Below are 20,906 nucleotides of genomic sequence, written 5' to 3'. Positions count from 1 at the left end.
CAGTACAATACACAAGGGGTTAGGAGAGGGAAAGTGAAGAGTTAACACAAAAATAAACAAAAGAACAGCAACAAATACAAAAGTTTCAAAAAGTTCTATACTCATATATATGTGAGTGTGTGTGTTTGTATATGCATGTATATTATGTAATAATAGATGTAAATGGCATGTCCCGTGCAGCTGATCAGGCTGCTGCAGTGAATGGGTTAATGTTTGGTAAGTAGAGCTGCTATCCCCCATTAGGAAGCAATGTGCCGTGTGATGGGCAGCACTGATAGTCTGGCAGATAGTCATCAGCTCTGAGCAGGAAGAGAAAGTAAAGGAGCAGCGACCAATCCTGACACGACTGTGTGGTCGGGACACGCCCCCCGCTGGCCAATAGCAGCCACAAGCTCCTGATGCAGCCCTGCATGATAGAACTAATAAATACTCCAGAGGAGGTTTCCTTCCACTCTGAGCCATCCACAACCAGGAGGTGTCTGAGTGCAGTGTCCACAGGAGGAGCACATCCACACTCACACTACACTGCACAGCACCACTGGAGGCTGGGGGCACTGGCAACTAATTCTGGGACACTTACCCCAAAATGACAAGCCTGGCTGGAGCTGTGCCAAGAATGATGAGACCAGCTCCGGGACAGAACTACCCCAGGAGTGGATTCCCACTAGAAGGTACAGCAAGGATTGTCAGCTATGATGTGATGTTACTATGAGTTATGTCACTTTTATTATTCGGGGAAACTTTATACTTTACTATATGCGAACTTTTCTAATGGGTCAATAATAATTAAAGATCACTGAATATATGTATGTATACCTTACACATGACTCTGATCTTTATTTTGCATTTATGTAAATATATATAAATATATATATATATATATATATATATATATATATATATATATATATATATATATATATATATGCTTAACATGGGACTCAATGCTCTTTATTTTACACAAATATATATATATATGCTAAATAATATGCGATATAACTACGCGTGATGAAAGATCTGCACCACAGAAGTATACTGAATTGTTCATTTATAACTAATCTGATTATATATATATATATTATTAACTATAAATGCAAATTAATAATGCATTCATATATACTTATAATAATCTATTATGAACTCAAAATGTGTCTAATTGGCAACAAATAATAAATATGTTATTATCTTTCTAGCTTAATGGCAACATATAACATGATGTTATTATTTTATCTATCCATATATCACTATATTAAGTCACTTATTATATCATTATTATTTAATATTCCCCATTTACACACATTTGATTATTATGTACGTGGTTCATCAATTTATATTTATAATGAGTTAATATTTAATGCATCTATAGGTATTACACACTTACACATATCTTTCTAACCATATATATATATATATATATATATATATATATATACTAAATTAAAAAGAATTAAAAAAAGAATACTGCATACATAGGTAGATTATAAATAACTGTAAGTATATATAAATAATATATAAATATATATAATTATGTAGATAAATATATAGCTATCTGATAGATAGATAGATAGATAGATAGATAGATAGATAAATAGATAGATAGATAGATAGATAGATAGATAGATTTACCAATGAAATTCTGATTCTGATTACAAGTACATGACTGTAGTGGACTACAGCAGAGGCAGGACCATTTCCCAGTCCCTAGGGTGTCCCATTTCTGTACATTGTGGATTAGGATAATGATTATTTTATGATATAAGTGCAGAACTCTGTCTACAGTCTCCTCCTGGGCAGCAGCACTTCTGTCTGTCACTCATTTCCCCCACAAGTTCTCTTCAGATGATGACTCAATGATCTATAGATCAACATATTAACCAGTAATCACTGCAGCAGGATGTTATTTACTACACATATTACATATCCACATCCTGCTTTATACAGATGTAGCAGTGCTGGGGCCGCTATTACGTTATTTCTGGATACTTAGCTGCAGATTTGGGTTAAATCATATAATCCTATGACAATAATATGTTAAACTCTGCACTGTTCCATTTGTATACCTGATATTCTATGTTATGATTATGTATGTGATACATTAGATGAATACTGAGGGTCTAATATGTGAATTTATAACAATCTATTAACTCTTTATCCGGTGTCTTTTAACGTGCAGTGTCCACTCCTCTAGGCCAAGGCAGAGTGAACCAGCTGGGTGGAGTGTTCATCAATGGCAGGCCCTTACCCAACCACATCAGGCACAAGATAGTGGAGATGGCACACCATGGCATCCGCCCCTGTGTCATCTCCCGCCAGCTCCGGGTGTCCCATGGCTGTGTCTCCAAAATCCTGTGCAGGTACCAGGAGACTGGCTCCATTAGGCCAGGGGCCATCGGGGGCAGCAAACCCAAGGTGAGGAGCCAGATCTCATCTACCAGAACTATCATAATAAGTTCACAATGCTAGAATTGTGAAAGAATAAGAGAAAGTTTTCCAGATTCTGCATAACTTTACTTCTTATTGTAAGGGACGCAAAATTCAACAATAGTTATTGCATAAGATATTATTAGTTGTCAAAAAAATACAAAAATGAATCTATATAGACAGATAGATACACAGTGGCATACATATAAATAATATAGATAAATACACAGTGGCATACATATAAATAATATAGATAGATACACAGTGGCATATACATAAATAAAGATAGATACACAGAGGCATACACATAAATAATATAGATAGATACACAGTGACACACACATGATATAGATTGATACAAAGTGACACATATCTAGATTTCTAATAGATACAACAGGTAGCTCCTAAGCACAGGGAAAAGGTACATATATAGAACAGTTAGGTGATTGTTCTTATAGATTCCCTATCGATATTATTTGTCGGAGAAATAACAATCAACAAGTGGATAAACATTTGTATATTTATTTAACATGGAAGATTACACTGAAATACATTGTACAATGTAAGAATGGGTTGTCTACATGGTATAGGGCTAAGGCATAAGAGAGGTATCATATGTACATAACATATGCTGCCCATCTGATCAATACATACAGTTGACCCTGAGTCAAACTGCTGGGGAATACTTGTGGGCTTTCCTGTAGCAACTACTGCACTAATGGATCCGTCTATCTATTTGTCTATTTACATACCGACCAGTTTATTTGTTTATTAATTCTATCTATACTTTCCTTTTATTTAAATTCTAACTATCTATTTTCTACCTAGCATGTGTTATATGCAGTTATCTGTAATAGTTAACTTTTATCTCTATACTGTCTATATCAATAGTTTATTTTTTAATTAAATTCTATCTATCTATCTATCTATCTATCTATCTATCTATCTATCTATCTATCTACCAACCTTATTTTATCTTGTGTATACAGTTATCTGTAATATATACAAATTATCTGTCTTTATACTATCTATATCTATACTTTCTTTTTATTAAACTATCTATCTATCTATCTATCTATCTATCTATCTATCTATCTATCTATCTATCCACCTATCCATTATCTAACTACCCTATTTTATTTGTGATATGCAGTTCTCTATCTCAACATCTCTACACTATCTATATTAATTGTTTCTATGTATTTAAATCCTGTCTATCAACGCCCCTATCTATCATCTACCTACCCTTTTTTATCTGATACATACATTTATCTGTAATATATAAATTATATCTATCTGTAGTTTCTATTTATTTAAAGTGTCTATCTATCTACCTATCATTTAACTACCATATTTTATTTGTTATATGCAGTTATATTCTATTTATCTATATACTACCTATATCTATAGTTTCTATTTATTTGCAGTTATCTCTCTATCAGTACATCTAGCTATCTATCTATTATCTACATACCGATCTTTATATATTTTTTTATTACTTCTACATCTAAAATATATATATTTTATTTATCTCGATCTATCTTATCTTTGCTTTCTCTATTCGTATTGCTACTTGTGGGATTCTGGAGTCCTGGAGAATAATAGTAAAGTTCCATATAGAATCGTGACATTTTCTATACTTTTACTTCTGGTGATTTTTTTACTCATGTTGTCCCTTGTGTCCCTATTATTACAGCAGGTGACCACTCCGGATGTGGAGAAGAAGATCGAGGAGTACAAGAGGGACAACCCGGGTATGTTCAGCTGGGAGATCCGGGATAAGCTGCTGAAGGACGGGGTGTGTGATCGTAACAGCGTCCCGTCAGGTAGAGCCGCTATCATCCGCCATCATCCTCATCCATCTCTATCAGAGCGGCAGCTTCACTTATAGGCAATTACTCGTATTGATCGCGGCACCAGTGGAGCCATCACAGGCATGAAATATTCACTAGCCCTGTCTGCTCCATCCCCTGCCGCCTGCCCCATAATGTGCTCATCCAGAGCGCCCGCTGCACCATGTATCCCTCTCACTATGAGGATAGTAGTATTCTCAATTACATCATGGCATTCCTCCTAATATCTGTAGAAATGTATTGTTAAACAGTCCATTAATAATACAGAAGCTAATAGAATAGTAATAATACAAACTATAATAATAATACTAATGATAAACATCAAAATATAACAATTTTAATAATTTATGTAATTAATATTAAGCTTTATCCTAATAAATTTATTTATTAACTCTTTACTGGTCCCAGTAAGCTTGGTGGTGGTGGTGATGATAGTAAAATGTTATAATTATTATAAAGAGAAATAATAATAATAAAACCAAAAGTAAAGTAATTCATCCCCCCGGGAAATGTTTAAAATCAACAAATTAATAAAAATACTGCATTTACTTATATATATATATATATATATATATATATATATATATATATATATATATATATATATATACTTATATTTGTGTAGGATGTATTTATTTCATTACAGATGTAATTATTATCATTATTAGCATCAACCATGAATTTAATAATAATATAATTTTGATAGTAAATTCCATATTTTTAAGATTCGAGAGAAAAACAGATAGGAAGCTGAATATGTTTATTAGCAAAACTGATCACAATATTTAATTAGCTAATTATTATTTTTTATTTCTGGCTATTATTTGTTATGTTTTATTACTAAAATATATAGTTGTGAACTTGTGATATTGTATTAAAAATTGTCATTTGTAGTTGTAGCATTTTTATTTTGTTGCCGTCTTCATTTTACAGCTTCCACATCTGATCGATCGATCTATCTATCTATTTATCTATCTACCTTTCTATTATCTATCTATCTATCTATCTATCTATCTATCTATCTATCTATCTATCTATCTATCTATCTATCTATCTATCTTATGTTCTATATGTTATAATATGATCACTACATCTCACTAATGGCGATTACCACTATTCCCCCTCTAGTCAGTTCCATTAGCCGAATTTTGAGGAGTAAATTTGGAAAAGGGGAAGAAGATGATGTGGAACTAGAGAGAAAAGAACAGGAGGAACAAGAGAAGAGGACAAAACACAGTATAGACGGGATCCTAAGAGAGAGAGGTACAGTGCCCCCTATACCCCTCCTATTTAATGTTATGTTATCATTGATGCCTGGTTCATTGTCTGTTTGGTAAATCTGATATCAGAATGTTCATGTCTATGTCATAAGATCACATATGTATAGGGTTTGGCTGCAGGGTGATGTCATTTAGTTTCTGTTGTGGCTTTGTGTTGCTGTGTTTCCATTGTACATGATGTGATGATGGAGCTTCCCTGTTGTGTTTAGTGTGCTGTGAGTGTACACTGTACATTGTAAACTACTGATTTGTGTTGTGTTTATGGCTGTTATTAGGGGTAATGTGTAACTAAGGTGTCAGGGCAATTGCTCCTTTTACACCTATTAGCACAGATCAAAGGCTTCCATTTCCCAGTGCACCTCTGAGGAGACCTGTGTATTGTCATAGGATGGCAGGGCAAGATGGTCATGTGGGGGATGGGAGGGGTTAATAATGGGAAAGAAACTTTACAGAGCCTTCAGCTTAGTTTTAGGCATCAATAGGAAACCACAGGAGTCCCAAAATGTGAGGAGTTGGGACTAGAAATGCATGGAATCTTTCTATTTTCTGCAAAAGTTATATTAAAGAGTATCTGTACTTGTCATCTGACCCGGGTTAACCCATTCTATCCCTTATCCATACATTAAAAACTCCGTATTTTCACCTTAACCCCTTCAGTGCCTGGAAGCCCCAGAACAGTAAATATTGAAATCATATACTTCCTTCTCCATACACAAACTTATTTCAGCTGTTTAAGGGCTTTGATAATAATTCAATTCTAAAAGAAACAGTTGTCCTAAAATAAATTGGAAACAGGAGCCATGTAATACTTACAGTGCTATGTAGCAGCACTGTGTGGGTATTTATTGTAACACACACACACACACACAAGCACATATATATATATTGATATATGGGCCTGATTTTTAGAAAGTGTAGTGTAGGTGGTAAGATATAAAAGTTATTAGTCTATTGTAATTTTATTAGTCTAAAGATGCTGATGTTGATCTAGAGCAGTGGTTCTCAACCTTTCTAATGCTGTGACCCCACAATACAGTTCCTCATGCTGTGGTGACCCCAAACCATGCAACTTGCAGTAAAAACACAGTAAAATTGCGGCTCCGATGGCTTTAGGCGACCCCCGGTTTTGGTCGTTCGACCCCCGCTGGGGTCCCGACCCACAGGTTGAGAACCACTGATCTAGAGAGTTATTCTGAATATTTCCCTAATTTGGGCTACATGGCATCAGCCTCGTAGGGTTTTCTTCACCTTCCTCTGGATCAAAACTGTAGGATTTATAGGTTTATAATACTTGATGCACTTGATGGACCTGCATTGCCAACCTTATCTACCTTATCTTATCTAAATGAGTAAAGGAGGCATAAATAGTGTGTAATGTAATATTATTATATGCACAAATCCCCTGTCAGTTTGATTGTAGAAAGGATCCCATCATTTTCTATAGGATTGATTTTACAAAAGTTATGCTGGATGTCATTATACTTTGCGTGCATTTGTCTTATGGCTGCATCCAGGGCAGCAAAATGCCAACAGTTGTGTATACGTGATATACCTGAACACAGTTTTGGATTAAACAAATATGTTCCAGATTATACAGTAATTTTGCAATATAGTTTTTGTATTAATTCCTCCTGGGTTTTCCAGATCTCTGCTTGCTGTCATTCTATGTGAAGCTCCACTGATTAACTTCAGTGGATAGAAATCTTCCCTAGGTCACACAGGTGCACGGCTCATTATTTTCCTGGACATGTGATATCACACAGATGCACGGCTCATTATATCCCTCGTCATGTGATGTCACACAGGTAAAGGGCTCGTTACATACCTCATGATATGATGTCACACAGGTGTACGGCTTGTTATATCCCCGAACATGTCATGTCACACAGTTGTACGGCTCATTATATTCCTGTACATGTGATGTCACACAGGTGCACGGCTTGTTATATCCCTGAACATGTGATGTCACACAGGTGTACGGCTTCTTATAATCCTGGACATATGATGTCACACAGGTGTACGGCTTGTTATATCCCTGAACATGTCATGTCACACAGTTGTACGGCTCATTATATTCCTGTACATGTGATGTCACACAGGTGCACGGCTTGTTATATCCCTGAACATGTGATGTCACACAGGTGCACGGCTTGTTATTTTTACACTTACTCTCTATGATAATAATGAGACGCTCACCTGTGTGACATCACATGACCAGGGACAGGTTTCTATCCACAGGAAGTAAACAATGAAGCTTCCTATAGAACAGTGATGGCGAACCTATGGCACGGGTGCCAGAGGCGGCACTCCGAGCTCTTTCTGTGGGCACCCGGGTCATCGCCCCAGCACACCAGACAGGACTCAAAGAATCTTCCTGCAGTTCCAAGCAACTAAAAAGATGCTGCTTTCAGTCATATTTTGATACTGACTTCGCTACTTGGGACTGTAGGAAGAGGGAGAATTGGAAAGGGTTGAATTATTTTTGGAGGACCTTCTGCTGGCCCCACGATTCTCTGTGTACAGAGGGAAACTGGAAAGAAGCTAAAATGATGAAAATGTTCTGTCTTTCTACTGTGTTACTGTCCTCAGGAGGCCAATCTGATTGAAAGTTGTTGAACAGGGAGCAATAAGTTACTGCTTTAATTTTTGGTTGGCACCTCGCGATAAATAAGCAGGGTTTTGGGTTGCAGTTTGGGCACTCGGCCTCTAAAAGGTTCGCCATCACTGCTATAGAATAAGAGAGATCTAGAAAACCCTGAGAAATCGATACAGAAAGTTTAGTAGACAATTTTCTCACGCCTCATCTTGGTAAGTTTAGATTAAATTGGTGGCTTCAAAATAAGCTGGTTACATATTTCTTAGATACATATTTGATGGGACGGGTAATAGAGACTTACTTTGGGATAGCAAGATATCAGCTTTGACAGCCAGATCAGATGCAATTCAGAAGAGGGGAACGTATCCTAGAACAAGTAAATTCAATTTAGGACATGTGGATTTACTATAGAAAAGGACGATTTAGGTTAGGAAACATAGATTCAGATAACGACAGGTAGATTTAGTACAAATATCTAAACTCAGACCAGGGCAGGCATATTCAGATTATGACAGGTAGCTCAGGTTATGACAAGTAGACTTAGATAAGTACGTGTAGACTAAGATTAGGACATGTAGACTCAGATAAGGACTAGTAGACTGAGATTAGGACAGGTAGAGTCAGATAAGGACTAGTATACTCAGATTAGGACAGGTAGAGTCAGATAAGGACTAGTATACTCAGATTAGGACAGGTAGACTCAGATAAGGACTAGTATACTCAGATTAGGACAGGTAGACTCAGATGTGGACAGTTAGAGTTGGTTTAGGACAAGTAGACTCAGTTAAGTACAGTTAGAATCAGATAAGGACTAGTAGACTCAGATAAGGACTAGTAGACTCAGATAAGGACTAGTAGACTCAGATAAGGACACATAGACTCAGATAAGGACACATAGACTCAAATCAGGACAGGTAGACTTAAATAAGGATATGTAGACTCATATAAGGACAGGTAGACTCACATTGGGACAGGTAGATTAAACGACAGGTCCTAATCAGGTAGACTCAGTTAAGGACAGGTAGACTCATCTCGGGACCATTGTAGGTCCTGATAGTGGGCACAGCTTGCCCCTTTCTCGGTGTAATGAGGCAGTTTAAGCCTGGCTGTATTAATGTGAGCAGTATCTGCATTCAGGCACTAGAGGGGACAAAAAGTACCAAATGAGCTGGTCAAACATTTGTACAACTTTTCCATGGATGACAAAGGAACCTCTCCATACACGATCTACACTTGGAGATGAACTTGGGGGACAAAGGGAGGAGAGTCCATTGAAACTCACACTTTAGCTCAGCTCAGACAAAGCTTCAGCTAGAAGCAGCTTGGCATGGACAAAGGAAGGCCTGCCTTTCTTATAATTCTAGGAGAAAAGAGTGAGAAAGCTGCTGCACAAAAGCCTCAGAAAAGACATTATGGGCTTGCAATGAGGGATGAATAATTCAATAGCCACTGCTACTGAGAGTTTTATAGACTCTTTACTGGGGAAGAAAAAAGGCCACTTTTACCTACAAAATGTCTCTGGCTGTCATAGGGTGCACAGGACTAGTGAAAGGAGAGTTACTGAAGCATTAACCCTTGAGCACCGCATGCATGGGTGGAGAGATAGACACATAGAGAACACGTAGAAAGATACATATTGTATTAAGTGTATATCCACGTGGTCATGGCCAGAAAAGTCCATTTTTGCTGCTAAAGTGAGTGATCCATGAGAAAATGCTTCAGATTAGGATGGCTGTGTGAATAGTTTCATTGACTTCAGTAGGGCCATGTTAAGTCCGTATTAAGACTATAAAACTGCAGCCATAGATCACATGTTGAGTTCACGACAAATGGAGATCATTAGGGGAAAAAAAACCAGTGGAGTTAAAAAGAAAACTGTTGTCGTCTCTGCTTTTGATTTCAGTTCAAGAAGTAGAGAAATCTCCAAAGCCTGAGGAATAAGCGCCACCAGCTCTGCGAGAAGTAGTGATTAACCCTTGGTAGTGCACTGGTTGGCGTTAGGTCACATCCATACTACTGTGAATGTATACGGTTTCATGACTTATTGAGATGTGTTTATGCCACAGTTTTGTAATTCATAAACTATTGAATTTGGGGCAAATAAGACAAATTCTCCAATACCTATTAAGCATAAAGCTTGCAGGTTCACGGAAACAAAAAGTGCAAATGTGAACGCTCCCTGAACGACGCTTTGTAGGTCAATATGGGGTCTGTAAGGTGAATGCAGGGTGATACCTTGAGGCGATCTGACCTTTCTTTCCTATTGATATTTTATGCTATTTTATGGATGTCCTGCTGCAGGTTTCTTACCTATGTAAATGTTTATTGGCTTTTTGAGTTGCTCAGTTGGTGTACTATGTGTTTTCCAGTGTGCACGGGGAACAATACATCACATGGTCTTTGTTGTGTAGTTTACTACTGTGGTGTTTTACTCTTAAATGGGAATTTCACACCGTATGCAGATTGCTCCTGGCAAAGTTAAGTAGAAATCCATTCCAACAGTGTTTTGTCCATCTTCATTTATGTTTTTTTTATTAACCCCATTAGGCGTCATTTACACAATTTACACCTCCAATCAGCATCTATTAATTTATAAGAAATGTTCGGGTCCATGTCTTTAAATTAGCAGGCATTGATTCGTAGTTTCTTTCCATATTTTTTCCATATTTTCAGTATGTTGATATTTTTTTTTAAATAAATTGTGCTTGTTTTTATTTACTTACTACTTATTTTATATCGGACATATTTGTGATGGATGTGGGCGGCTCTCATTATAAGTTGTTATTTTGGCTCTTTAAACATAATCTATTATGACATGTAATAGATGTAATTATTATTATGTTACAAGTAGCATATTGCCATCTTGGAGTAATACAGGCCTCCTGGAGTGGAGTGTTGGCCCCTGATTTGCTATAGTGGGAGATAACCTGACTCTTGGTTCTCAGTGTCCCTCTTATCCACTTTGTCTTCATTGGGTCCTGTAAATATTTCTGTAGCTGCTCAGTGTGACATTTACAGCTCTGCGGAGTGTATTCCAGTCCTGGCAGCTGAATGGGCCCCTCTGTTCCCCCATGCAGAGTGGATCTGGCCCCCAGGCGGCGTCACAATGCATTTGTCCCTGGTCAGGCGCTCAGCCCCAATAGACTCTCTGCTAACTCTTCCCTATGTGAGAGTTCTGTAGGCAGATTAAATTGACTCCTTTCTTCCTCTCTCACTTTCATCTCGCACCATCTCCGCCCTCTGTAGCCCCGGGCGAACATTCGTGAAATTTCTGCAGCCTCCCCTTATTTCTTTTATTTAACCCCTTTTCCTCCACTATGGACATTGTATCTTCAGAATGGGTGGGGGGGATACGTGTAAAGTTGGGTGGGGAGTCAAACACTGGAGGGGATGCAGCGGATTGAGTCAATTGACTAACAGAAGCTTTAGTACATGACAGAATATATTATAGGACTTTCTTGCGTACATTTAGTTGAACTTTGGTTTAGTCTGTTGACCGCTAGGGTTCTGGAGGAAGTTTCCACTACTCATACAAATTGGACTGTGACTTTTAAGGGGGTTTCTACCTTTGCCTGGCTTACTCACAGTTAAACAGTGTTGTTTTTTTCTTGTTTGACTTGCCATTGTTTATCGCATGTGATAATCATGTATGTGACCCTCTTGGGAAGTTCATGACGATGAGCTATCAGGAGCTGGCAGACTGAGGCAGGGATCTGGATGGTGGCTCCCATTCTCCAGGGAGAGACAACAGAGCAGCGTTGTGTGGGACACACGACTACCAATGCAGAGCTTAAATATTTACATGTAACCTGACAATAAGGGACTTGTTCCTTAGCCTTCAACTTGTTGCTTATTAGTGTGAAGTCAAGATGGTCATCCTGATACTGCCCATCACCCACCCTGCACTCAGTACTTTCACTCGTCTCCATTAGGCTGAATACACACATGGCAGAAAATTCTGACTGTCCCATATATCAACGTCACATAACAACCCGGCTCAGATAAATTCAGAACAATGCACAACAAATACCCTGACATCCTACATGATGATTTTATACACCCTGCCCTTATGTACAGCTTACTAAACTTACAGTGACCCTGTTGTTCAGTAATGTTATCCCTACAGCGTATCCTCCATGTGATTTCCTGGCATTTATTATATTCCCACCAGTTTATATCAACCGGTCCTCATGAGGAATATGAAGGTATTAAGTTATTGCCCCTTATAACATAGTAAGGTTTCCTGCCAGTGCTGTGTATGGTGTTCCATCTTCTGCAGAATTGCCTTGTCTTCCTCTATAAGCATGTGCTTATGGTTAATTCTGCACGGCGGCGGCACAGACAAATTCTGGGGATAATTTCCAGTGTCTACTTGTTGATTTGATATATGTTTGTGTAGGCATAAATTATATGGCTTTATATGGAAACTCAGAATTGCAGAATTCTGTTATAAGTTTCTCAAAAACTTTATCTATCTATCTATCTATCTATCTATCTATCTATCTATCTATCTATCTATCTATCTATCTATCTGTCTGTCTGTCTGTCTGTCTGTCTGTCTATCTATCTATCTATCTATCTATCTATCTATCTATCTATCTATCTATCTACCTACCTATTTCACATCTGGCCGTGCATTCCTATGCTGTTTACATAGGTGATCATCGTTATTGGGGTAGTCTTTTACATACAGTTTTGAGCTCAGATTTACACCCAACGTGTAATCATGTGTTTGCCTACGATATGGGTCACGCCGGTGTAAAGCCGCTGTCCACTACATAGACCATAGACCTTGGTGGCATGTAGCAGCCATATGGTTAATCCTGAGTGTATATACAGCAAAGAGGACAGTAAAAGGTAATTAAGTTGTTTTAATACCTCATCTTAGGGGCTGCTTTACAGCTGTTTTACAAGCAGACATTATAATGTGAAAAGGATGTTTTTAAGTAGCCTCTGTGGGCAAATATTGATTAAGTAGTTGTTTGTTGATACTTTTGTCACCTCTCAAAGAGCCAGTGGCTTTACCTCTTGTGTTTTATCCGCCATTGTTATTGGTATCTAATGAGATCAAAGGGGGATCATTTCAATGTATCTGACTTGGAAAATCCTATTTGACCACTAAGCCCCTTTGTGGATTTTTGGCTGATCACTGGTGTCTATATAACTGAAGTCAGTTTAATTATACTTCAAACAGTCCAGCAAAGCTAATTTAATATTGCCTTATGGAATTATAAGTGCATAGCAAAACATTAGACGGTTGGAATTTTACTGTAAATTTAAAATGTCATTGAAATTGAAAAAAATTAGTTGAAATTGAAAAAAAAAATGACTTTGGTTTAAGTTTTACTCTGGGTTAAGCTATAGTTCTAAAATAAATTTTATTGGTGGTCCTTAGAATTTAATTAGATAACGATATATCATACTTATCATATACCACCTATTATTACTACTACTAATATCATGCAAGAAAATTACAATAATAAAAGAGATTAATTCCAATAATATATGGATTTGCTATAAATATAGAACAAGTACATTTCCCTACAGTGCAGATTTCATGCAGTGATTGACTAAAATTAATTCAGTTCAGGTAGAATATTTTGACATACAGTAATCTGATACTTTTTATATATGTTCGTACAAATGAGCATCTTAATATTACACTGTTTATAACTGAATATATGGAGTTTTGTATAATTTTTCATGTTAGCCTTAGGGCTGTAAAATTTCCTTTAATCCAGCCTGGTTCTGTTTGCTCTTACAGTTTATTGTCACTTTACTACTAGCTGTTAAGTTGTCCTGTAGTGGAGCCGAATTAAATGCATCAGGGTTATGAGAAACATACACTAGTGCATATTAATGTGACTAGAATAATTTTTCAGTGAATTCTAGTGAATAAAGGATGATACTAAGTTGCAACTTCTCAAGCAATATATATATATATATATATATATATATTCAATGTATAAATTATGCATACGGTATGGACATATTGATTAAATATTTATGTAGAGAATACTGAAAATGTATCTGGCACAATTGTTTTTCGATAGCCTTTCCATTTGTGGGATGATGTGTTATATCCTTGAATTGGTCATATACATGTAATTATAATCATCCTATCTATGTTTACGTAAAGCAAATTATTCCAACTGATCTGTTTTTCTAACAGATATTGTCAATAATCTTACAGTCATATTCATCAGATATTTGCAATATTTTCTATGCTGAATATCACTGCAAACCCCCCCATTGCCCCTTCATCCCTAAGTGTCCCACTAAAATAATAGTCATATCGATGTGAAAATGGTTAGATATCCTTTGTGTTAATTTGAGGGCACAACATGTGAAAGTGGTATTTCGGGGAGTTGGCATATGGCAGATTTGTCGCAGAAATTTCGTTGAATGTCCCATTCATCTGATCGAGGCTTGCAGAGCCCCATATGTTTCTTCCCAAAACCCCATTCAAATGAACAGAACATATTTTCAGGCTTAAAAAATTCAGCATCAAATCTGCAGCAACTCACTATGGTATATACCCTTACTAGTACCCGACTCTATAGGAACTATACAAATTTTAGACGTTCCCCCTCTCCATTGTATGTTGCTCTGTATAGACAGATGGTGAATACTTATAATCAGCGCTTATTAATGATTAGAGCAGTGCCCTGTATTACCATTACTATGAGTAGGACATGGTGCATGGTTAAAGGGGAGAAGTCCATGGATAAAAGTTCCCTAAATTACCTTCCAGCCACTGATTTACTAAGTAAACTGTGGTAATTAGACGGATAGTTCTAATGATCTCTAAGGAGAACTGATGTCATTCTGAATTAGCGCTAATGAGCGGTTATTGGCGGGCCTCTGCCTGTATTAATATGAGCCTAGAAGCATGTCAAACGTGGAATGAAATTGTTTTAGTCTATGGCAAGGTGACATCTGCATGTAATGCATTAAAACTCCTACACCACGTAGACGTTAATATCTGGATATGTATATTTAGCTCAGTGGATTGTAGTGAATCGTAAGGAGACAATCATAGATCGTGGTATATCAGGGTGATATAGTGTTAATTTGTTCATAAGCGCACAAAATTTTATCCCAAATACCGATGAATTCACAGGTTTTTTTCTGCCTATCCTTCTCTCCTCATTGAAAGTAATGGCAAGTCATTATGATATTTCCTAAGGGGGTGAGCTGAGGCTAGAACAGCTGACTACTACCGTGAGTAGCAGCAAGTCCCGTCACGGTTGAATTGGTTCACACACACGTGAAGCTGACGGGTGTGATGTAATGCGCCTGAATAGGCTACTACATTATGTGACGTTGTGCTGACAGCTGCTCCGGAGCGTTGCTTTATAAAAAGTTGTTCTGCGGCCAAAAAATGTACTTCTCACAGTTTGCCGTCTTTTGACTTTTGAGTTACGGTTTGTCATTTAACAGATTATTTCGTGTATCATGATAACTCACTGTTTTGAATAATTTAGGTATTTTCTCAACGGGGCAGATTTTTTGCAGAAATGTAGGCAAATTTAGGATAAATTTGTGTTTGATTTGAGGGATTGTTGTAACTACTCACGTGTGAATTTGCCCTTAGAACAGATGAATGTGACAGTAAAAATCAGTCATTTGCCGCCCGACAGAATAGGGCAGCACTAATGGATCCGTTATCCGTTAATGGATCCGACTATTTGACTGATCCGATAAAAAGTAGAGCATATCCAAGTCAGAGCTGTTTTTTAAGGATCGGAAGAATATAGTTTATGAGGATTCATGAAAAACGGTCGCCAAACCAATACAAAATGGACCTTCACGTCCATTTTTCTCGACCAATTTTGTCCATGTTCGTCTGAAGGTAGCCCTATCTTGCTATATGACAAACTCTGATCTACTACATCTAACTTAATGAGGCTCGCGCTACAACAGTGGAACAGGATTGTTTAAATGACATTACCAAAGTGGTGGCCATATTTTTTAAACCAAACTTTCCCCGAAGTGCACCAGGCAACAGCTGAATTTTCATTCCAACATGTTGACAACTGTGTGACTTATATTTACTAGTAATTTTGTATTTTGCAACTAATACCGATAATAAAATCTATAATGTGTTATCATGACCCGGGAATACTTGTACGGCTCTGCTTGTATACACATAACTATGGTTCCCTTAGCTATTTCCAGAAACATTTACCAGCCAGGATGAGAAATAAAGTAAGAAGAAAATAAACAAAAAGAAAAAACACATGTCTAGGCTACAAATACGCAAAGTCTGCTGATATTTCACAGCATTTTCCATTCTTAAAGGGAAACTACAGTAATCTGACAGTGCTGCCTGGTCTATAGAGCCGCTCATAGGTCCCCTTCCCAAGCGAAGAGCTTCATTCCTTCCTGCCTGGAGCAGCACTGAAGTGGTTACACAAGGAAATATTTGCTGCATGGAAACATACCATCTCAACAATTAAATCCCTACACCCTGATTAAAAGAAAGACGTTGCTATTAACTTGTGTGTTTGGGCAGCTTTAAGGGAATGTAGGAAAATCAGCTCTGACATAAACCATTCATGGAGACCTGGGAGGAAAAAGAGACATATAATTGGTTATTATGATGTACATTGAAGTAAGTTCTCCTAAGAACAGGCTCTCTTGTTAGATGAGACTGAGATTAGACTCTAAAATATATACAAGAAACATAAGATTCAAAGGCTGGGTTGTCCAAGTACAGAGCAGACAAGTCGAGACTCACTGCACCAAGACTGTGGGATAAGATGGAGTAATAAGCGTCTCTATTATTATTATTGCACCAGTACCGGTATTCTGCCATGCTGTCTGTGTATTATATTTACTTACCTAGTCCCACTGGTGCTCACAATCTAATTTCCCTATCTCAACCACAATAAGGTCAATTTCATAGGAAACCAATTGACCTATCAGTATGTTTTTGGAATGTGGGAGGAAACTGTAGAACCTGGAGGAAACTCATGGAAGCACAGGGAGGACAAACAAACTCCATGCAGATGTTGCCCCACGTGGCCATCGCTTGGCGATGTTTATATAAGATGCCGGCAAACTACTGAATGATAGGAAAGAAGACTTTGTAGCTTGTGCACTTTGTACAACCATAGAATTTTTGTTTTTGTATTTCTGAGTTTTACGTACACCGATTTTAATCTACTTTAGTCTGACGGTTATAAGAAATGAATTATACGTAATGTGTGTATGTTGCCAACTGTATGTTAAATATTCTAGATTATTGTTATCAATTCTAAAAATGGACAATAAAAAAGTGAAATGTTTTTGAAACTGCCTTTGTTGCCCATAGAATTGAAAGCTGTCCTTGATTCTTCAGATATGTTAATAAATAATCCCCTTCATTACTTTTCATGTCTATTAGTAAACAAAACGGCAACCAATCAGAACTTAGATTTTATATTATTCTGAGCATTTTCTGAAAAAACTGGTTGAAATCAGCACCAATGTTGATAAGTTACCGTAATATTATTAATAAATAGGGCTCATTGTTACCAAAATTTTAAATATTATTTCCAAAATCTCAGTGCAATGTCGACATTTTTGACTTTACTCTTTTATAAAAGCTCAACCTTTTGCAATAATAATTAACCTTTAAAGATATTTATAAAATTTCGGGATCTATGAGAAGGCTTGTTATATGACTTATGTCCTGTCTATCTGTATATACTGTTTGTATATACATCTTATACACATGGTCACCATTATATAATTGTATACAGTTTGTGCACAAGAATTTGGTGTCTGGGCCAGATATAAAAAAAACCAAGCGGTTATATGGGGAACAATTTGTATTTCTAAATTTAGAAAATGATGGCCGTTCATTACATTTCCCTGAAGCAGTGAAATCTATAATATCCTTCTCTGTGAGTAGACATTCTTAGCGGCTAATTTTTTTCTCTGGGGAAATTCTATCTGAAGTTGTAATAAAACAGAAAACTAAGCAGGATAGGTGACCGTCTTCTCCAAATCAGAAACAGCTATGGGGCCTCAGTAAGAGCAAGCACATGCTGCTAGCCCTGCCCGGATGCAGGAGATCTAATCCTATTTACCACCAATTGTTTGGCTTCTAGCACTGTTTTAGGAGAAGTTGATTAGTTACTTGTACTTGAACTGACCAAGTTATTCCCAGTAGTAGTGAGCCAGGATACATGTGAGAGCCGGAGTCTGAAAGTCGAACTTATTATACGGCAGTTCTATTTTCAAAAATGTCAAATATGTAAAAAAGTACAATTTCAGTTAATCCGTAGATTCATAAATAGTACTGGAAATTTGGTTGTTAAATGATGGCAAGTAAATCCAATCCAAAAAAATCAATCATGTTAAACCAGGGACATTACTCATAGATTCGGGCACCATGACTGTGGTCATCTTCTTATATTTGTTATCAATGGCCTCTTTACTTTACAAATTGTAAAATTATGCTAATGATCCAGAAGCGCTCTAGAGGGCTTTGCCAGAGCCCCTCTATATTGTAGCTTCAAAGGCTGTTACACTGTCTCACCCTTACTCCCAACCCCTAATTCCATCAGTACTCCTGGTCCTGCACAGTGTTACAGCCTGTGAAACCACAGCACAGTGGGTCTCTGGTAATGCGCCCCAGAGCATTTATGGCTCATTAACATAATTTAAAAAGTTGATTTTAGAAAGAGGGAGGCCATGGATAACAAATATGAGAAGATAACCACAGTCATGGTGCCTGGATCTATGAGTAAGTGTCCCTGGTTTATCAAACCTGATTTTGATGGTAGATTTCCTTTAACTACTTACAACCAATCACACATCATGCTTCTTCCAGATACCCATTTTAAACATCATTGCTGTATAACCTACATTTTTAGTACTGTATGGCATATTATTATTAAATTATAATCATTATCTATCACTATTATAAGCATCACTAATTATACTCAAATTTAGATCCATAAAAAGGAATAAAATCAGATGAAGTGCTGATCCGGCTTATCCTATATTCCAGTCTGCCTGTAAGTGACCTTCCACCACCAGGAGACAGTCTGGGGCGTCTAACATTCCTGGTCATTTTGATACAGGCTAGACAGGGATGAAAATAATAGAAGGCATAACAAAATAATAAAGAGACATATGGGAGTCTCGCAGACGTAAATGGTTATGTGGAGTAATATAAAAGAATATTTCTATGGAAATAATGAGGAGCGGGCACAATGGCCGTGGCGAGGTGAGCATATGCAGACTGATTTGTACTTATTACATAACAAAAGTCTGTTTCTTTATCATCTTATCATTCACTTAATAAAAATTAGCTACAATAACAGCTTCACTTTAAAAACCTCTCAAAACTCTGAAGGATTTGCTTTCACAATGGACATGAATACTGTTCAGAAATACAAACAGTCAAAGGATAACTTTAGATCTGAAAGGGAAACCTGGAGTGGCTAATTGAATAAGCCTTGGTCCCCTTAATATGTCATGGTGAGTGCAGTCAACGTATCATAATTAGGCTTACAGAGAGCCATTCCAACATTCTGCTTCCATTCTCCTGAGCCATTGTCCACAGCTCGGCAAATAGCCAAAGGACAAAGGGGATTCAAGTGCTGACAAAACATGAAAGAGGAAAAAGATTTAGCTGCTTTTATCAAAGAAACTGAGAAGGACTTTGTTTGTGTAAATAACGTAGAATAACTGGACGGCCTTGCATTTAAGCAATGCTGTTTTCATTACAATTAATTCTTGACATGCTGGAAGAGGTCCAAAGGATGGAGTTCTACCACAACTTTCATTTGCAAATTAAAAACAGTTGCTCAAATGAAAAACCTGTATTAAGAGGCTTAACCCATTCTACAATGGGTTGTAGTACCCCGAAATCTAGCACTACAAACCTACAACCATGAGATGTTGACCAGGCCCTGTGCTATGATGTCCAAAATGACAGGTTATGTCCAAGCCTCAGCTTGTCTTCATAAAAACCTGTAAATGTTTGTGGCTGATGTCATCGATGACATCACTAACATGAAATGTTGAACTGTTGGGCAAGTGAATGGCATCTACTGAAGACCACATGAAGCTGCTCAGGTTCTTTTCCGCTTGCACATATTTTATTATAAACTTATTAATGTGTCCATCCTTGTTATAATTTCATTAATATTCCACCATCCGTGGAACTGGGTAGAGCAGCAGTGAGGGTTTAGCACCTCAATTCTATCCGATTTTGAAACCATGAACCTTCTGTCTCACATTACAAGCTTAATCTAGCCAAGCGTATTGCCTGGTTGTAAGGTCATCCCAAATGATAATGATCAGTCAGTCATCTGTCCTCTGTCAGCACAGTATGCCACTAAATCTTGAACTTGCTCATTGCTCTGTCTTCAGCGCTGCCTAGTATCATAGAGATATGAGTATGAATACATGTACAGAGGTGATGGAAGAGTTGTGGGTCAGTCATTAAATCCAAACCTTTCGTCATGTTATCTGTAAAAAAATCCTCTATGTGATGTTAGCTTATTAGCTCAACTATTAGCACTGTTACCCCAAAAAGTTGCATGAAAGTTTTTTAATGTGGGCATAAAAAAATATTTGTATATAGCATAATAATAATAATAATAATAATAATAATAATAATAATAATAACATAATGGTACAGTATTAAAGTCATGACTGTTATGTCAAGATACATTGTAGTATGGACTAAAAAAAAAATACTAGTTATAAACTTTCATTATGGACGGACTTTTCAAAATTAGGAACATTTAT

At 37.1% G+C, this 20,906-nt stretch overlaps 1 protein-coding gene across 3 annotated transcripts in view; it reads left to right on the top strand.

Annotated features, from left to right (window-relative positions):
* The first annotated feature begins 435 nt into the window (after positions 1-435).
* PAX3 (paired box 3) overlaps positions 436-20,906 on the top strand; it is a 44,220-nt gene continuing 23,749 nt past the window's right edge. The window contains exons 1-4 of one of the 3 annotated variants that reach the window (XM_072143137.1): positions 436-671; positions 2,189-2,409; positions 4,118-4,247; positions 5,403-5,537. In XM_072143137.1, the coding sequence (XP_071999238.1) occupies positions 587-671; positions 2,189-2,409; positions 4,118-4,247; positions 5,403-5,537 (571 nt within the window). In that variant the 5' untranslated portion in view covers positions 436-586. Of the gene's footprint in view, positions 672-2,173; positions 2,410-4,117; positions 4,248-5,402; positions 5,538-20,906 lie in introns of all 3 variants that reach the window. The other 2 variants (XM_072143138.1, XM_072143136.1) reach the window with 2 other exon arrangements.

This window comes from Engystomops pustulosus, chromosome 3 (genome assembly GCF_040894005.1).
Source record: "Engystomops pustulosus chromosome 3, aEngPut4.maternal, whole genome shotgun sequence".
Lineage (NCBI taxonomy): Eukaryota > Metazoa > Chordata > Amphibia > Anura > Leptodactylidae > Engystomops > Engystomops pustulosus.
Note: the sequence above shows the minus strand (reverse complement) of the source record. Positions and strands in the feature narration are given on the sequence as shown.